General features: G+C 47.1%; 1 protein-coding gene across 1 annotated transcript in view; it reads right to left on the bottom strand.

The window, feature by feature from the left end:
* LOC100669794 (solute carrier family 23 member 1-like) overlaps positions 1–11,611 on the bottom strand; it is a 57,332-nt gene extending 45,721 nt beyond the window's left edge. Inside the window, exons 1-2 of the mRNA XM_023539154.1 lie at positions 11,570–11,611; positions 1,541–1,687 (exon numbers count right to left, since the gene is read on the bottom strand). Coding sequence (XP_023394922.1) covers positions 1,541–1,687; positions 11,570–11,611 — 189 coding nt within the window. The remainder of the gene's footprint in view (positions 1–1,540; positions 1,688–11,569) is intronic.
* Positions 11,612–16,497: the final 4,886 nt, after the last annotated feature.

Here is a 16,497-nt window from a genome sequence, read left to right as displayed (position 1 = left end):
GGAGGTGGAATGAAGTGGGAATGAGATTTTGGGGGTTGGGGGGAAAGACTTGGAACTCCCACTGAAAGGCACAAGTCCCCCATTTTTTTGTTCTTTCTTTGATTAACCCAGAAGTTTCAACAAACAAGCTGTGGTCAACTAAGGGTTGGCTGCCCTTTAGGGAAGAGAACACAGGAAGGTTTTAGAGAAGAAATACCCACATCTTTGTAGGGGCACTTGGACAATCTTGCCATGGCGCCCGTGTCCTCTTGGGATAAACAACCTGGGGCAGTTCTGAGCCTCTTTGACCTGCTACCCACTCAGTCAACACAGGCGACGATATTCTGTAGGCCAGGAATCCATCAGGGTTTTTTTTTTCCCCCTTCTCGTATCACGCCCTAGGGAGCCCTGGTTGTGCAGTGGTTAAAGCACTCAGTTACGAATCAAAAGTTCAGCTGTTCGAACCCACCAGCCACTCCTCGGGAGAAAGATGTGGCAGCCTGCTTCCGTAAAGATTATAGCCTTGGAAGCCTTATGGGACAGCTCTACTCTGGCTGTACGGTCATTATGAGTCAGAGTCATCTCGATGGCAATAGGTTTGGTTGTTTTGGTTTTACTTTCCTTTGTGAGGATCCCTGGTGGCACAATGGTTAAGCATTCTGCTGCTAATCAAAAGGTTACTGATTGGAACCCACCAGCCAGCTGCTCCGCAAGACAAATATGTGGCAATCTGCTTCCATAAAGATTTACAGCCTTGGAAACCCTGTGGGGGCAGTTCTACTCTATCCGTAGGGTCGCTAGGAGTCAGAAGAAACTCAATAGCAGGAAGTTTGGATTTTGGTTTTGGTATGAGGCCCAGCAGCACTGTCTACCCAATTTTATGAGACAGGGCCAACTCTCTCTCACGATCAAATAAATCTCTTGATCCCAAAGAATGCTAGGCATGTGGGTGGGACTGGAATCAGAAAAAAAGCTACAGCATTCAGGGCTGGCTCTAAGGAAGTGGACTTGGCCCAGTACCTCTCCCAGGTTTATCAGAAAAGAAGCCTCAGCCAAGTGAACCTGGCTTTAACTAGCTCAGTAGCCCCACCCAAGAGAACAATGGCCCAGTTGGTGTCCTTGATCTGTTAATTAGCTCACAGCGAGAAAGAACTCTCCCCTAGTCCCTATCCCCACTCACAAACCCTAGAAAGAGAAACCAGAGGAGCCTTGAGTTCCCCTGGAGGCCAACAACATCAACAACTGAAGTTTTTGATGTTGACTAATTTGACCTGGGAGTTCCTGGGTGGAACAAGAAGTTAAAGTGCTAAGCTGCTAACCAAAAGGTTAGAGGTTTGAGCCCACCCAAAGGAGCCTCAGAAGAAAGGCCTAGCTATCAACTTCTGAAGGTCACAGCCATTAAAAGTCTCTGTGAAGCACAGTTCTACTCTGACACACATGGGGTTGCCATGAGTTAGAATTTACTCAATGGCAAATGGTACTGGTAGTTTGAACTGGGTGTGTGTGGATGCAGCTTTGGAAGTAGAGCCCCTTGGACCCAGTGCTTCCTGGGTGGCATTACCTGGATCCCCAAGAAGATGCAGAGGTGCCAGGGTGGGGTGTCCAGGATGCCATAGGCCAGGTGGCTGCCAGTGGGGTTCCCAAGCTGCCCACTTTTCTTCCTGCCTTGGCCATCTGGGTGGGAGCCGAGCACATCACCATCACTCTGCTGAGAGCAAGAAAAGGACATATCTGGGCATTTCAAGAAGAATCAAGTGCATTTCCTCATTTTGGCAGGACAGCCGGCCTTCCAGAGGCAGGAGACAGTCAATGGGGATGACTGTTGACTTCCTAAGGTCCCTGGGTAGTGCAAACAGTTTGCTTGCTAAACTACTCCCGCACAGGTTGGCAGTTTAAACCCACCCAGGAGTACCACTGAAGATAGACCTGGAAATCTGCCTCCATAAAGATTATAGCCAAGAAAACCCCACGGAGCAGTTCTACTCTGTAACTTATAGGGTTACCATGAATCAAAATTGATTCAGTGGCAATGGGTTTATTGGTCTGCTGAGGACTTCTAGGCCCGAACTCAAAAGTTGAGAGGTTTTCTATATTACACATTTGCACAGGACCTCCATGTGAAGTCTGGGGGCCATGCAAGTGGAAGGGAGCCTTACCTGAAGCCCTAACAGAGAAGCAGTTCTGTAGGGGAGGGGAGGAGCCAATGCCCAGGGTCAGAAAATGGGCAGGTTTCCCTCCCAGACAGCAGACAAGTACCTCATTGCTCTCTGGGCATGTGCTCCACAAGCCCTATGCTTCCATATATCAAAGCCCTCATCTCAGCACATTTATTAGAATAGACTCTTATTTGCCCATCTCTTGTGCTGGGTTCTTAGTTCCTAGAATGCTTTGCTTGTGCCTGCCTTTTCTGTGTCCTCCCAACTCCTAGTGTGTCCCTGACACATCAAAGTATTTACTTAATGGAGACTGGATGGATGGCTGGATGGACGGATGGACGGGTGGGTGGATGGGTGGGTGGATGGATGGATGGATGGATGGGTGGGTGGGTGGGTGGGTGGATAAGACATACAAATATAAGTGAATGTAATGCATACAGAATGCTTTATGGTCACTTACCTTCCTGCAGTTTAACCAAAATTAACTTCACATTAAAAGCTTTCCCTCCAACCTATTGGCTGTACAGCTTACCAACCTTGGGCAAATTACTAGTATTTCTAAGCCTTACTTTTCTCAACTATGTAACATAAATGTCAGTAGAACCTAAGTCAGGGATGGTTGAGAGAATTAAATTGGAGCATGAAGCACATAGTTCAGTGCCTGCCACAGAGTAATTGCCCAATAAATGTTAGCAGTTATAATTATTATGAGATCTCAGGCCCATGTTTCAAGACTTTGGGCATGCACTTAGAGCTAACAACTAGGAGTTCCTTGGTGGTGCAAAAGGTTTAAGCACTCAACTACTAACTGAAAGGTTGACAGTTCAAACCCACCTAGAGGTGCCTTGGAAGAAAGACTTGGCTATCTCCTTCTGAAAATTCACAGCCTTGAAAACCCTATGGAGGGCAGAATACCAGATTAACATTCAAAAATCAGATTCCCCTTCATTAACAAAGAGAACTCCAAAAAAGAAATTAATAGCATTTACAATAGCCCAAAAAAAGATAAAATGTTTAGGAATAAATCTAATTAGGGTTGTAAAAGACATATACAAAGAAAACTACAAAACCTTATTACAAGAAACCAAAAGAAACATACATAAATGGAAGAACATACCATACTCATGCACAGGAAAATTTAACATTGTGAAAATGTCAATAATACCCAAAGCAATCTATAGATATAATGTAATCTTGATCGAGATTCCATCAATATTCTTTAAAGAGATGGAAAAACTAATCACCAACTCTATATGGAAAGAAAAGAGACCCTGGATAAGCAAAGCACTACTGAAGGAAAAGAACAAAGGAGGAGGTCCTTCGGTGAAGGGTAAGACAGTACACAATACTGGGGAAGCCCGCACAACCTGTACAAGGCAAGGTCATGGTAGCTCCATAGACACATCCAAACTCCCTGAGGGACCAAATTGCTGGGTTGAGGGCTGTGGGGACCATGATCTCGGGGAATATCTAGCTCAACTGGCACAATATAGTTTATAAAGAATATTTTGTACATTCTACTTTGGTGAGTAGCGTCTGGGGTCTTAAATGCCTGTGAGTGACCATCTAGGATACCCCACTGGTCTCAACCCTTTGGGAGCAAGGAAGAATGAAGAAAAATAAAGATACAAGGGAAAGATTAGTCCAAAGGACTAATGGACCACATCTACCACAGCCTCCACCAGACTGAGTCCAGTACAATGAGATGGTGCCCAGCTACCACCACTGACTGTTCTGACTGAGATCACAATAGAGGGTCCCAGACAGAGCTGGAGAAAAATGTAGAACAAAATTCTAACTCAAAAAGAAAGACCAGACTTGCTGGCCTGACAGAGACTGGAGAAACCATGAGAGTATGGCCCCCAGACAGTTTCAGCTCAGTAATGAGGTCACTCCTGAGGTTCACCCTTCAGCCAAAGATTGAACAGCCCCATGGAACAAAACAAGACTAAAGGGGAACACCAGCCCTGGGGCAGGGACTGGAAGGCAGAGAGAACAGGAAAGCTGGTAATAGGGAACCCAGGGTTGAGAGGGGAGAGTGTTGACATGTTGTAGGGTTGTTGACCAATGTCATATAACATTGTGTGTACTAACTGTTTGATGAGAAACTAGTTTGTTCTGTAAACCTTCATCTAAAGTACAATTTAAAAAACCACACACACACACAAAAAGTAGAAGGTCTTACATTTCCCGATCTCAGAACAGTAGTCAAAACATCCTGGTACTGGGGGGGTCTGGGGACCATGGTTTCAGGGGACACCCAGGTCAACTGGCATAACAAAGTGTATTAAGAAAATGTTCTGCATTCCACTTTGGTGAGTGGTGTTTGGGGTCTTAAAAGCTAGCAAGCGGTCATCTAAGATGCAGCAATTGGTCTCAACCCACCTGGAGCAAAGGAAAATGAAGAACACCAAAGACACAAGGAAAATATGAGCCCAAGAGACAGAAAGGGCCACATAAACCAGAGACTCTATCGGTCTGAGACCAGAAGAACTAGATAGTGCCTGGCTACCACCAATGGCTGCCCTGACAGGGAACACAACAGAGAATCCCTGATGGACCAGGAGAAGTGGGATACAGACCTCAAGTTCTAGTAAAAAGACCAGGCTTAATGATCTGACTGAGACTGGAGGGACCCCAGAGGACATGGCCCCCAGACTCTTTGTTAGCTCAAAACTAAAACCATTCCCGAAGCCAACTCTGCAGACAAAGATTAGACTGGACTATAAGACATAAAATGATACTGGTGATGAGTGTGCTTCTTAGCTCAAGTAGACATATGAGACTATGTGGGCAGCTCCTGTCCAGAGGTGAGATGAGATGGCAGAGGGGGATAGGAGCTAGTTGAATGGACATGGGAAATCTGGTGTGGAAAGGAGGATTGTGTTGTCACATTATAAGGAGAGCAGCTAGGGTCATATAACAATGTGTGTGTAAGTTTTTGTATAAGAAACCAACTTGAATTGTAAACTTTCACTTAAAGTACAAAAAAAAAAAAAAAAAAATACCCGATACTGGTACAGTGACAGACACCTAGACCAACGGAACAGAATTGAGAACCTAGAAGTAAATCTATCACACCTGTGTTGGCAGCTTATCTTGGAAAAAGAGCTGAAATCCATTAAATGGGGAAGAGGTAGTCTCTTTAACAAATGATGCTGGCAAAACTGAATATCCATTTGTAGGAAAATGAAACAAGATCCAGACCTTACACCATATACAAAAACTAACTCAAGATGGATCAAAGACCTGAATCTAAAATGTAAAACTATGAAGACCATGGAAGAAAAAACAGGCAAACATAGGGGCCCTACTTTATGGCATAAATAGACTATCAAACATAATCAAAATTGTACAAACAGTAGAAGATAAACTAGACGACTTGGATCTCCTAAAAATTAAACACTTACGTGCATCAAAAAAATTCTCCAAAAGAGTAAAAAGAGAACCTACAGACTGGGAAAAAAAAACAATATACTTGACAAGGTTCTAATCTGTAAAATTTATAGAAAACTTCAACACCTCAACAACAAAAAAACAATCCAATTAAAAAATGGGCAAAAGACATAACCAACAGGACATTCAGGTAGCCAACAAATACATGAAGAGATGCTTGTGCTCATTAGCCATTAAAAACCAAAAAACAACAACAACAAAAAAACTTGAGGCTGTTGAGCTGATTCCAACTCATAATGACCCTATAAAACAAGAGCAGAACTGCCGCACAGGGTTTCCAAGGAACAGCTGGTGGATTCAAACTGTCAGCCTTTTGGTTAGCAGCCAAGCTCTTAACCACTGCACTACCAGGGCTCCACCCATTAGCCATTAGAAAGATGCAAATCAAAACAACGGTGAGATATCATCTCACCCTGGCAATAATGGCAACGATCAAAAAACAGAAAACAAATGCTGGCGAGGGTGTGGGGAGATTGGAATCCTCATACGCTGCTGATGGTAAATGTAAAATGGTACAATCACTGTGGAAAATGATACGGAGATTCCTTAAAAACTTAGAGACAGAGATACCATATGATCCAGCAGTCCCACCTCTAGGTATATATATCCTAGAGAAATAAGAGCCATGACAAGAATAGATATATGCATACCCGTGTTCATTGCAGCATTGTTCACAGTAGCAAAAAGGTGGAAACAACCTAAGTGCCCAAGAAGAGACGAATGGATAAACAAGCTGTGGTACATACACACAGTGGAATACTACATTAAAGAATAATGATGAAGCAGTGAAACATCTTACAACATGGATGAACCTGGAGGACATTATGCTAAGTGAAAAAAGTCAATCACAAATGAACAAATATTGCATGAGACCATTATTATAAAAAGTCAAGAAAAGGCTTACACATGAAAGAAACATTCTTCTATGGTTACCAGGAAGGAGAAGGGGAGAAAGGGAACATCGCTAACTACATAGTAGACACGTATTAACTTGGGTGAAGGGAAGGGCAATACGCAATAAGGGGGATGTCAGCACAACACGACCAAGGCAAAGTAAGGCACTGGAAGGTACGAAAGAGTAAAAGGCAACAGCGGTAAATACTATTACATACCAAACCAAAACCAAACCCATTGCCATAGTATTGATTCCAACTCATAGCTACCCTATAGGAGAGAGTAGAACTTCCCCTTTGGGTTTCCAAGGAGCATCTGGTACATTCAAACCGCTGACCTTTTGGTTAGCAGCCAAGCTCTAAACCACTATGCCACTAGGGTTTCATACACAATCCTGCAATAACAGTAATAACAAACAATAATATATGAATGGATACATAGGTAGATATGTAAGCTGAACAGGTATGGGATGGCATATGGGAGTACACCCACAAGCATGTATAGTCTTGGCAGGGGATATTTATACATACATATTTGTATGTGCTGCAAATATATCCATGTATATAGCAGAGCACACAGGAGGCAAAGTTATGAAAACTACTTAGCTATAACCAAATACCTTAAGGGACTGAGTCTGGACTTGAGGACTTAGGGCCATAGTCCTGGGGAACATCTAGGTCAATAGGTATAACATACTCCATAACGACAAGGTTGTACATCCTACTTTGGTGAGTAGCAACTGGGGTCTTAAAAGCTTTCGAGCAGCCATCTAAGATACAACTATTGGTCTCTTCCCATCCAGAGCAAAGAAGAGTGAAGAAAATCAAAGACTCAAGAAAACGATTAGTCCAAAGGACTAATGGACCATACAAACCACAGCCTCCACCAGCCTGAGACCAAAAGAACTACATGGTGCCTGGCTACCACTACCAACTGCTCTGATGGAGATCACAATAGAAGGTCCTGGACAGAGTGGGAGAAAAATGTAGAAAAAATTCAAATTCACCTAAAAGACCAGACTTATTGGTCTGATAGAGACTGGCAGAGCTTCCAAGACTATTGCACTTAGACAGTCTTTGAACTTGGAACTGAACCCACTCCAGGAGATCCAACTTTCAGCCAAACAACAGACAGGTCTATAAAGTGAACAATAACACCCATGAGGAATGTGGTCCCAGAACCATCAACCATTCAAGACCAAAAGGGCAGCATTTGCCCAAAAACAAAGTTCAGAAGGCAGGAAGGGGCAGGAAAGATGGGCAAACAGAAACAAGGAACCCAGGGAGGAGGTGGGTAGAGGGCTGTCACAGTGAGTGAACTGCAACTAATGTCACAAAACAAAATGTGTATAAAGTGTTGAATGGGAAACTAATTTGCTTTATAAACTAAACCACAATAAAAAATGTTTAAAAAAAAAAAACCTATGGAGCACAGTTACACTCTGCAACACATGGGGTTGCCATGAGTACATTTGGGCATCTGGTTGGGGTGAGCAGAGCATGAGAGAAGGTCTCTGCGGTGGCCAAGGGGGCAGCCTGGCACGAAGCCCAGCAGCATTCAGTGATACACCCCACTGGGTTCCTGGGCCACGGCCAGACAACAGAGGGCAGGCTCTGAACTGTGGGGCAGGCTTCTTGCAAAGACAGTTCGGGAAAGGACGTTGAAGTCACCCAATGCCCACCTCTGTTCCTATGCCCAGGCTCAAGGAGGGGCTTCTGGCTCAGGGCTGCGTGATGACTCTCATGGACACTAGGCATTTTTGCTTTCATGGGTCCCTTTGACCATTAAAAAAAAATTATCTTTTGTGACTACTTTGGTGTAAAGATGAATATACTAATATTACATACTGAAACTTTCTTTGATCTAAAAGTTCATTTTTTTTCCTTCTGATTTTAAAAGAAATTACAACATTTTCGTGAGCCCCTAAAAGTTCTGTGGGCCCCGGGCACTGCGTCTCCTCTATGTAATGAACGAGTCAGCTCTGAAGTGGGAGGAGGTTGGGGGTCACCACCTACCCGCTTGCACTTGCTTAGAAGTACAGACAGGCAAGGAAGCCCCAGAAGAACAGGTAGCTGTTCCCACCCACACCCAGAACAGCCTGGTTCCTAGTGGACATCACATTCTAGAACAGGATTGCTCACCCTCAGCACTGTTGACATTTTGGACCGGATAATTCTTCGTGGTGGCACAGTGGTTAAGCTTTTAGCTGCTAACCAAAAGGTTGGCAATTCAAATCCACCTGCTGCTCCTTGGAAACCCTATGGCGCAGTTCTACTCTGTCCTGTGGGGTCACTCTGAGTTGGATCGACTCTACCTCAACAGGTTTAATTCTGGGTGCAGGGCTGGCCTGTGGATTACAGGATGTTTATCAGTACCCCTGGTCTCTATCCACGAGATGTCTGTGGCTCTCCCCACCCCGGGTGTGACAACCGAAAATGTCTCCAGACATTGACAAATGCGCTCTGGGGGGCAAACGCTCCCATGAGAACCACTCAGTCAGCACCGGCTGCGCTGGGACAGGGCACAACCTCTCCTGGGTGGAGGAGCTCTCCTCCATGGGATGCAGCTTTGGCCAACGCTTATCTTCCCTCCTTCCCAGGAGATGCCTGTGAGGCCAGGGGAGGCAGAGAATAGCCCGTAGCCCAGGGCAACAGCAGGGTGCTAAGAAGTATCGTTAGCATATTGAAGACATGCGTGGAAACAAATGGCAGCCCAGAGATATCTTAGAGCAGGGCTTCTCATGGAGATGGGAGTGCTTTTTGGCCCAGTGGAACCCTTGTTGAGAGAATCCTGGGCACAGGCCTCACAGAGGGTAGAGAAAACTTTGCCAGCCCCCTGTTGGAGGGCAAACGAATTTTTCTGAATGAAGCCAAGGAGCACTAAGTACTAGTACTAGAAGACATATTTTTCTCCTGGTTGGAGGTGGGTCAATCCACTCAGTGCATGGGTTGTAATTCCACCATGAGACGGGACTGAGAGGCATTATGATGAAGCTTTACAGGTTTTACAAAGAACTTCCAATGCGTTCTCTCATTTGATTCTCACCACTATCTTATTGCCCCTGTTTTACAGATGAGAAGACGGAGACGCAGTGAGGTTCCATGGTTTGTCCAAGGTCACACAGGGAACAGCCCTCCAGCTCCCGGAGATAACTGGTGCAGGGAGAGGAGGAGTGGGAAGGCAGTGGATCCCTGAGGGAGGTAGACCCTTGCCTCCTCTGATACATGTTCCACGGCAGCCATCCGTTCCTTCTAGGCTCATTTCCTAACACTCCCACTCACTGGGCTCCAGCCAAGGGACCCCCAATGTGGCTTCTCTTCTCCTGCCTGTGTCTGTGCTCACGCTGGCTCCTCACCACTGCTCCTTCTGCCCACTCCTCCTTCAGAGAGCTCGGCTGCCTCCTCCTCAGGGAGCCTTCCTGACCCGCACCTGAAGTCGTTTTTCTCTTGTACTCTCACCACAATTCCTGACCTGTAACTTAATACTTCCCTGCTTGTATCAGAAATATCTAAACACCCCCTTTCACCCAGTGAGGCCATCGGCTTTCAGGGTTGGGGAGCTGTCCTCCCCAAGTTTATCTCCCTTGAAGGTTCTAGCAGAGAGCAATGGGCAGGTAGAAACAAAGATCACCTCAGAAAGGACTCTTTGATCCGGTGCTGAAGTGGAAACTTTGAGGAAAACAGGGAAGGAGCACAGGAGAAAGGCCATCAAGGGGGGTGAGGAGGTGCCCCAGGCCCCCCACTCCACAATTTGCCTCAGGTACACCAAACTTGTGGAAAACACAACAGCCTCCAGAAAATTGAGTCTTTAACGTATTTCCCAAGCTTTTCTTTTGGCTTCTGAGAGGTGGCGGCAGAAAGATAAGAGAATTCTGAGGAAAGCAAAGTCCTTCTCTCGGGGCATCTCCCGTGATTTCCCAGAAAAGGCTGTTACCAGGTGGAAACCCCAGATTCTTACTCAGCATGGTTCATATTGGTCAATAAACAAGAGACTGAGGTGGGAGAACAGGAAAGGCAACTTTATTTCATTGTGCAAGGAAATGGAGTCATTCGGGGCTGTTGCTGCCAAAACAGCCCCCCAAGGGCAGGCAGGCAAGTTACTTTTAAAGGGGTTTACAAGCAGAGAGTTCATACAAGTTACGTCAGCAACATTCTTAATCATACCACACAAGGCGCGATGGGGTTTACATAGAACCTCCAAGCAAAAGCAGGGTTCAAATAGAAAGCTGGGGTGGGGGAGGAAGGGGCAGGAGGCCAACAAAGGGATCGATTTTTCAATACAACACTGTAAGGTAGGAGGCCAGGTAAAGAACACAGCACTGTGGGGGCTCTGTCTCAAGGTGACCCAAGGCCTCTGTGCAGAAAGGCCAGCTGCTGCAGGCAGACTCTGGCAGCGGGCTCCAGGGAGCAGTTCTGTCCCACAGACACCGTGGCTGGGCCTCATGGGGTTGTGGCCCTGGCCAGGTGGGGGAAGCCTATTCCCCCTGCAGTGGGCGGTGACAAGGACACAAGGGCTCCACTGGTCCACCCTATTATTTTTAGGTGGCCTAAATAAGCTGGCGAGAGTGGTGGGCCAGAGTTCAAGAACTAGCTAGAGAGGCTGGTGAGTTACCATGACTTTACTTCTCTGGGCCTCAGGCTCCTCAACTGTAAAAGGGAAACAGCCAGCTTCACTGAATCTTAAGGAAGAAAATACAGTACGTGAGGCGCCCGGGGCACATTGGTTGATCAGTCAGTATTGGTTCCCCCTGCTTCCCTTTCCCTTTGCTTCACCTCAGAAACGGTTCTGACAAGAGAAACCTTAAGACTGAGGAACCAGGTCAACAAACAATTGCATTCAAGAGAGACAAACCTGTGAGCAAAGGGAACAGGGTCTGTCAGCTGTACTGCTGGGAAATCAATCTGAACTCTCCCATCATTTGTCATGCATTCACAGAGCTGTTGTCCCTGGAGATGGTGGCCCAAGGTAACAGGCCCTGGGGGAGCTGTGCTCTGAGGTGTGGGGGCAACAGCCGCCCCACCCCCCTCCAGGCCCTCCCCAGGCTGGCTCCCTCCTACCTCCCCTCTCTCTCCACCAGCACTCACCAGAGGGTCAGGGCGCTCATAGCTGGTGATGGCAGGGTTCATGGCCACCCAGGGGCTCCTTCTTCCACCTTCCTCCCTCCAGGAAGCGGGAGCAGAAATACGAAAAAAGATTAACTTCTCAAGGCCTGACTCAGCCAGAGGTGGGGCCTCCAGGTCTCTCTTCCCTCCTGGAACAACCCCCTTCAGCCGTGCCTGGGGTGCCGCTGCCACCAGGTTTCACAATAAGTTTTGGTAACTGTGGAGACCTGAGCAATGAGGTCCCCCATGGCATGAAGGAAACAGATCAGGGTCAGGCAGGAGTGAACTTTCGGGAAGCCACCTTCCAGGGCAGGAGGTAAGGGAGGCCAGGGCAAGGCTCTGGGCAAACACAGAGGCTTTTCAGCGTGGAGCATTCCTGTGGCGGACTGAGCCGGAACAGAAAGCATTGCAAAATAGCCACCCCGCTAAGCCCTTGGAGATGCACTAAAGGAAACATTAATGAGGGAGAGACATTACTCCTTGGTTTTGGGCAGCCCCTGCTCGTGGGTGGGACAAGGGCCTCCCCAGGCCCAGGTGAGAGTCTGAGAAGAAATGCTTTCTATCCTTGGGAGGCTTGCCTCCCTGACACTCAGAAATGTCTGTTGACTCACTTTTTAGAGAGATGTCCATAAGTCTTGCTCCCATTCTTCAGAGGGCACTTTAAAGCTCCTCCTCTAAAACTCTTGATGAATCCCACTCCATGAAGTTCAAAGAAAGTTAAGTGCCAGCTACCCGCGATGGTGGAATATTCTGGAATGGGCAGCCCTGGTTGCCAAGGTTTAGGAAGCACAAGGTGGAACCTACATAGGAGTCAATGGGTGGTGGTCCAAGGAGATCCCTGTAAAGCACAACAGGAGATGTTTGAAGGGGGAGAAGACAGTTGGTACTGTGATGGGAAAGCCAAGGTCAGAAGAAAGTCAAAAGTTGCTAAGCAGCTGGTCATTACTGAGTACTTACCAAGTATACTGGGTGTAATGGATTGAATTGTGTCCCCCCAAAATATGTGTCTACTTGGTTAGGCCATGATTCCCAGTGTTGTGTGATTGTCCTCCATTGTGTGATTGATATAATTTTCCTAAATGTTGTAAATCCTAATCTCTGCTTGTGGTTCATGAGGCAAGATTGGATTATGTTGAAGAGGATTAGGGTGTGATGTAACACCCTTGCTCAGGTCACATCCCTGATCCAATGTTAAGGGAGTTTTCCTAGGGTATGGCCTGCACCACTTTTAATCTTACAAGAGATAAAAAGAAGGGGAGTGAGCAGAGAGGGGGGCCCTCATATCACCGAGAAAGCAGCACTGGGAGCAGAGTATTTCCTTTGGACCCACGGTCCCTGTTCCTGAGAAGCTCCTCAACCAAGGGAAGATTGACAACAAGGTCCTTCCTCCAGAGCTGACAGAGAGAGAAAGCCTTCCCCTGGAGCTGATGCCCTGGGTTTGGACTTGTGGCCTACTAGACTGAGAGAGAAAAAATTTGTCTTTGTTAAAGCCATCCACTGGTAGTATTTCTGTTATAGAAGCACTAGATGTCTAAGACAAAATTTGGCACTGAGAGCGGGGTGCTGCTCTAACAGATATCTGGAATGGGGAGGCAGTTTTGAAACTGTGAATGGATAGAGGACTGGCAGCAACAGAGAACCAGCAGCAGAAGAGAACCAGTAGCAGCAGAACCAAGAAACCAGTACAAGATGTCGCTGCAGCCGATCCACGGAGCAAGAGAGCTGAGTACCTGTGCGCAGGAGGCTTCCTGGAAGAGTGGGGTGCCTCCAGGCACTCATCGGTGGAGCTACAGAGCTTTGGAACACTTGCCTCAGCAGGGCAGATATGGGTGTGAGGCCCAAGTGCCAAGAGGCCAAGGAACCAGCAAGCAGAAGCTGAAGAGACAAGGAACACCAGAAGCCAAGCTTCTTCAGCCTCGAAAGGTATGGCCAGGACCTCTGGGGTTTCGAATGGTGGATCCATGGCCTCTGATGTTTCTAAGGGTAGAGTTGCAATTCAGATGGACTAGGAGAATGGTGCACTTTAAGCCGAGAGAGCAGAGTTGCTGTCCCAGTGGGCCTGGAGGTGGAGCTGAAGCCCAGGGCCAAGGGGCCTCCAATCAGAATTCGGAAAGTGTGACCAACACCTAGAGTCTGAAGGGCAGGGCTATTGTGTGAATGGTCTGAGAGAACAGAGGATTATTTTCAAGCCTTGAGGGCTAATGTAATACATTCTGCTGACTTGCTTGGTGCCTGTTATGCCTTCTTCCTCTTCAATTTCTCCCATTTGTAATGGAAATGTCAAGCTTGTGCCTGCCTATTGCACCATTGTGCCTTTGGAAGCAGAAAACTTGTGTTCTAGATTTCACAGATGAAGAGGAATTTTTTGGATTTTGGACTTGGAGTTGATTTAAGGCTTTTGCTATGATATGATGGGGTGAATATGTTTTACCTGTGGCAAGGACATGAGTTTTTGGGGGCCAAAGGTGGAGTGTCATGGATTGAATTGTGTCCCCCCAAAATATGTGTCTACTATTTTACTTGGTTAGGCCATGATTCCCAGTATTGCGTGATTGTCCTGCATTGTGTGATTGATATAATTTTCCTATATGTTGTAAATCCTGATCTCTGCCTGTGGTTAATGAGGCAAGATTGGATTATGCTGAAGAGGATTAGGGTGTGATGTAACACCCTTGCTCAGGTCACATCCCTGATCCAATGTAAAGGGAGTTTTCCTGGGGTGTGGCCTGCACCACTTTTAATCTTACAAGAGATAAAAGGAAAGGGAAGTGGGGGTGGGGGCCCTCATACCACCGAGAAAGCAGCACTGGGATAAGAGTGTATCTTTGGACCCGGGGTCCATGTGCCTGAGAAGCTCCTCAACGAGGGGAAAATTGATGACAAGGACCTTCCTTCAGAGTCAACAGAGAGAAAGCCTTCCCCTGGAGCTGATGCCCTCGAATTGGATTTGTAGCCTACTAGACTGTGAGAGAATAAATTTCTCTTTTTTTAAGCCATCCACTTGTGGTATTTCTGACTAAGACACTGGGCTACCCCTTTGTATGAGTTACTGTATTTAATTTTCACAACAAACCTAACATCATTATCCTTATTTTATAGATTAAGAAATTCAGGCATTGATGGGTTAAGCTGTTTTCCCAAGGGTCGTAGCTGAGATTCAAATGCAGGAACACCTTTGGTCGCCTATTAAAGTCTGTTCCAGGCCCTTTCTCACTCTTTGTCCTCAAGTCACCTCTTCTGAGGCTGACACTCTGCCTCTCACATGGTTCTTCATGCTGGTCCCCTCTGTGTTCACCCTTTGCCTTGTGGTCATGGCTGCTGACCCTCCACAGCTTGGATGGGAGCCAGTTGGCACCTTTCTGTGCCCTCCGCCTTCTGCCCTCTGGGAGTCATTTTAACAGGCTGATTTTATGCACTGCAGTCTAGACAAGCTTTCTAAAACATAAATCTGGTCATGTCATCCCTCTGTCTAAAGCTCTTCCTGACTCCCCCTTGCCTTGAGGATACAATAAAGCTCCTTAGCATGGCCGTGATGTCCTTCAAGATTTGGATTCTCCAAGTCTCACGACTTACCACTAACTCATCACAAAGCATCTGGTACATGCAGTTAGTTCTCGATGAGTACCAGTTGGACTGAGCCAAAGTATCCAAGGTTACTCAGCACATCTTGTTCATTAGTTTGAGTCATGTCTTTGTCTAGAAAGAGGTGGGGGCGAACACTCCACACCGTCCTCCAGTGTCGGAGTTCTGTCTCCAAAACAACAGGGGTCTCTGAAAGCACAGGCCGGGTTCTGGTCTTCTCTACCTGAGCCCAGGATTAACAATGGAAGGCAACCACTGGCAGGCAGACCCACAAGTCAGGATATGCTACCGCCCTTGGGGGAAGTGTAGGGTTGGGTTCTCTTCAAAACTTGAAAAGCCTTGTCTCCATTTCAGAGGAATGGAGCCCTGAGAGGGGAGCATGGCTTACCCAAGCTCTTTGACCTCCATGCTTGATGGGGGAGGTGTGGGTTTCTCATCACACACTGCTCAATAGAGCAGCCACCTGGAGGGCCATCCCTGCCACCCTTCCCTTTGCCATGGTCTCGGGAGTCCTTTCTTACATAATGGAAAAGGGCAAAGGCAGACGTCTGGGAGAGGGAATCCAAGTGTTAAATAAAACATTTCCATGCCATTCTTTCTAAATAAGCTTTGCAGCTTGGCAGGAAAAATAAACCAAACTCAGCGCTGAGAGAGAAGGGGTGGGGGTGGCTGGATATATCAGAGGAAACAGCTGCCAAAGAGCTCAGACTTACGAGGGTCCCTTTTGCTTGAACCACTTGCTTCGTGGTCAGTCAGCGTCTGGTCTGCGGCTCAGATTGGATGGTCACAAAGGTCTGCATGCAAAGACGTCCCCTGCCTTTCCTTGGATCTGCTCCAGGTTGAATCAACCTGTACAGAGAGCTGGGAAGGGGAGATGTAGCTTTCGTAGCCAAGCAGCTGTAAAGGGTCATGGAGAAGGACGATGACAAGAGGCTGAGGGAAGAGCTCTGAAAACCATACTCGGGAGAGGGGGCAGCAGGTCTGAGGTCAGTGCAGTTGCAGAGTGGGGTGGTCGGACCCTTTGACGCTGAACTCAGCATCCAGTCCAGCCTCTCCCGGAAGCTTCTCTGAGGGGACAGGCACAAACCTGAGTGTGCATGCCCTCCTGGGCCTGGGCTTTTGTTTGTTTTTCCTAAGGTCATGGAAGATCCAGGGGCTAGGCCTTTGTCTGCGCTGGGTCTGATGTCCTAGAGGAGTCTGAAGGCCACGCCAGCGGCTTACAGTGACCATAGTGCTCCCTCTGCAATCCCACCCCACAGACTGAGGCTCTGAAAGAATTTTGGGGTGTGTCCAAAACTCCCAAGCTGGGATCTGAGAGGCCTGGGCCA

This window comes from Loxodonta africana, chromosome 8 (genome assembly GCF_030014295.1).
Source record: "Loxodonta africana isolate mLoxAfr1 chromosome 8, mLoxAfr1.hap2, whole genome shotgun sequence".
In the NCBI taxonomy this organism is placed as follows: domain Eukaryota; kingdom Metazoa; phylum Chordata; class Mammalia; order Proboscidea; family Elephantidae; genus Loxodonta; species Loxodonta africana.
Note: the sequence above shows the minus strand (reverse complement) of the source record. Positions and strands in the feature narration are given on the sequence as shown.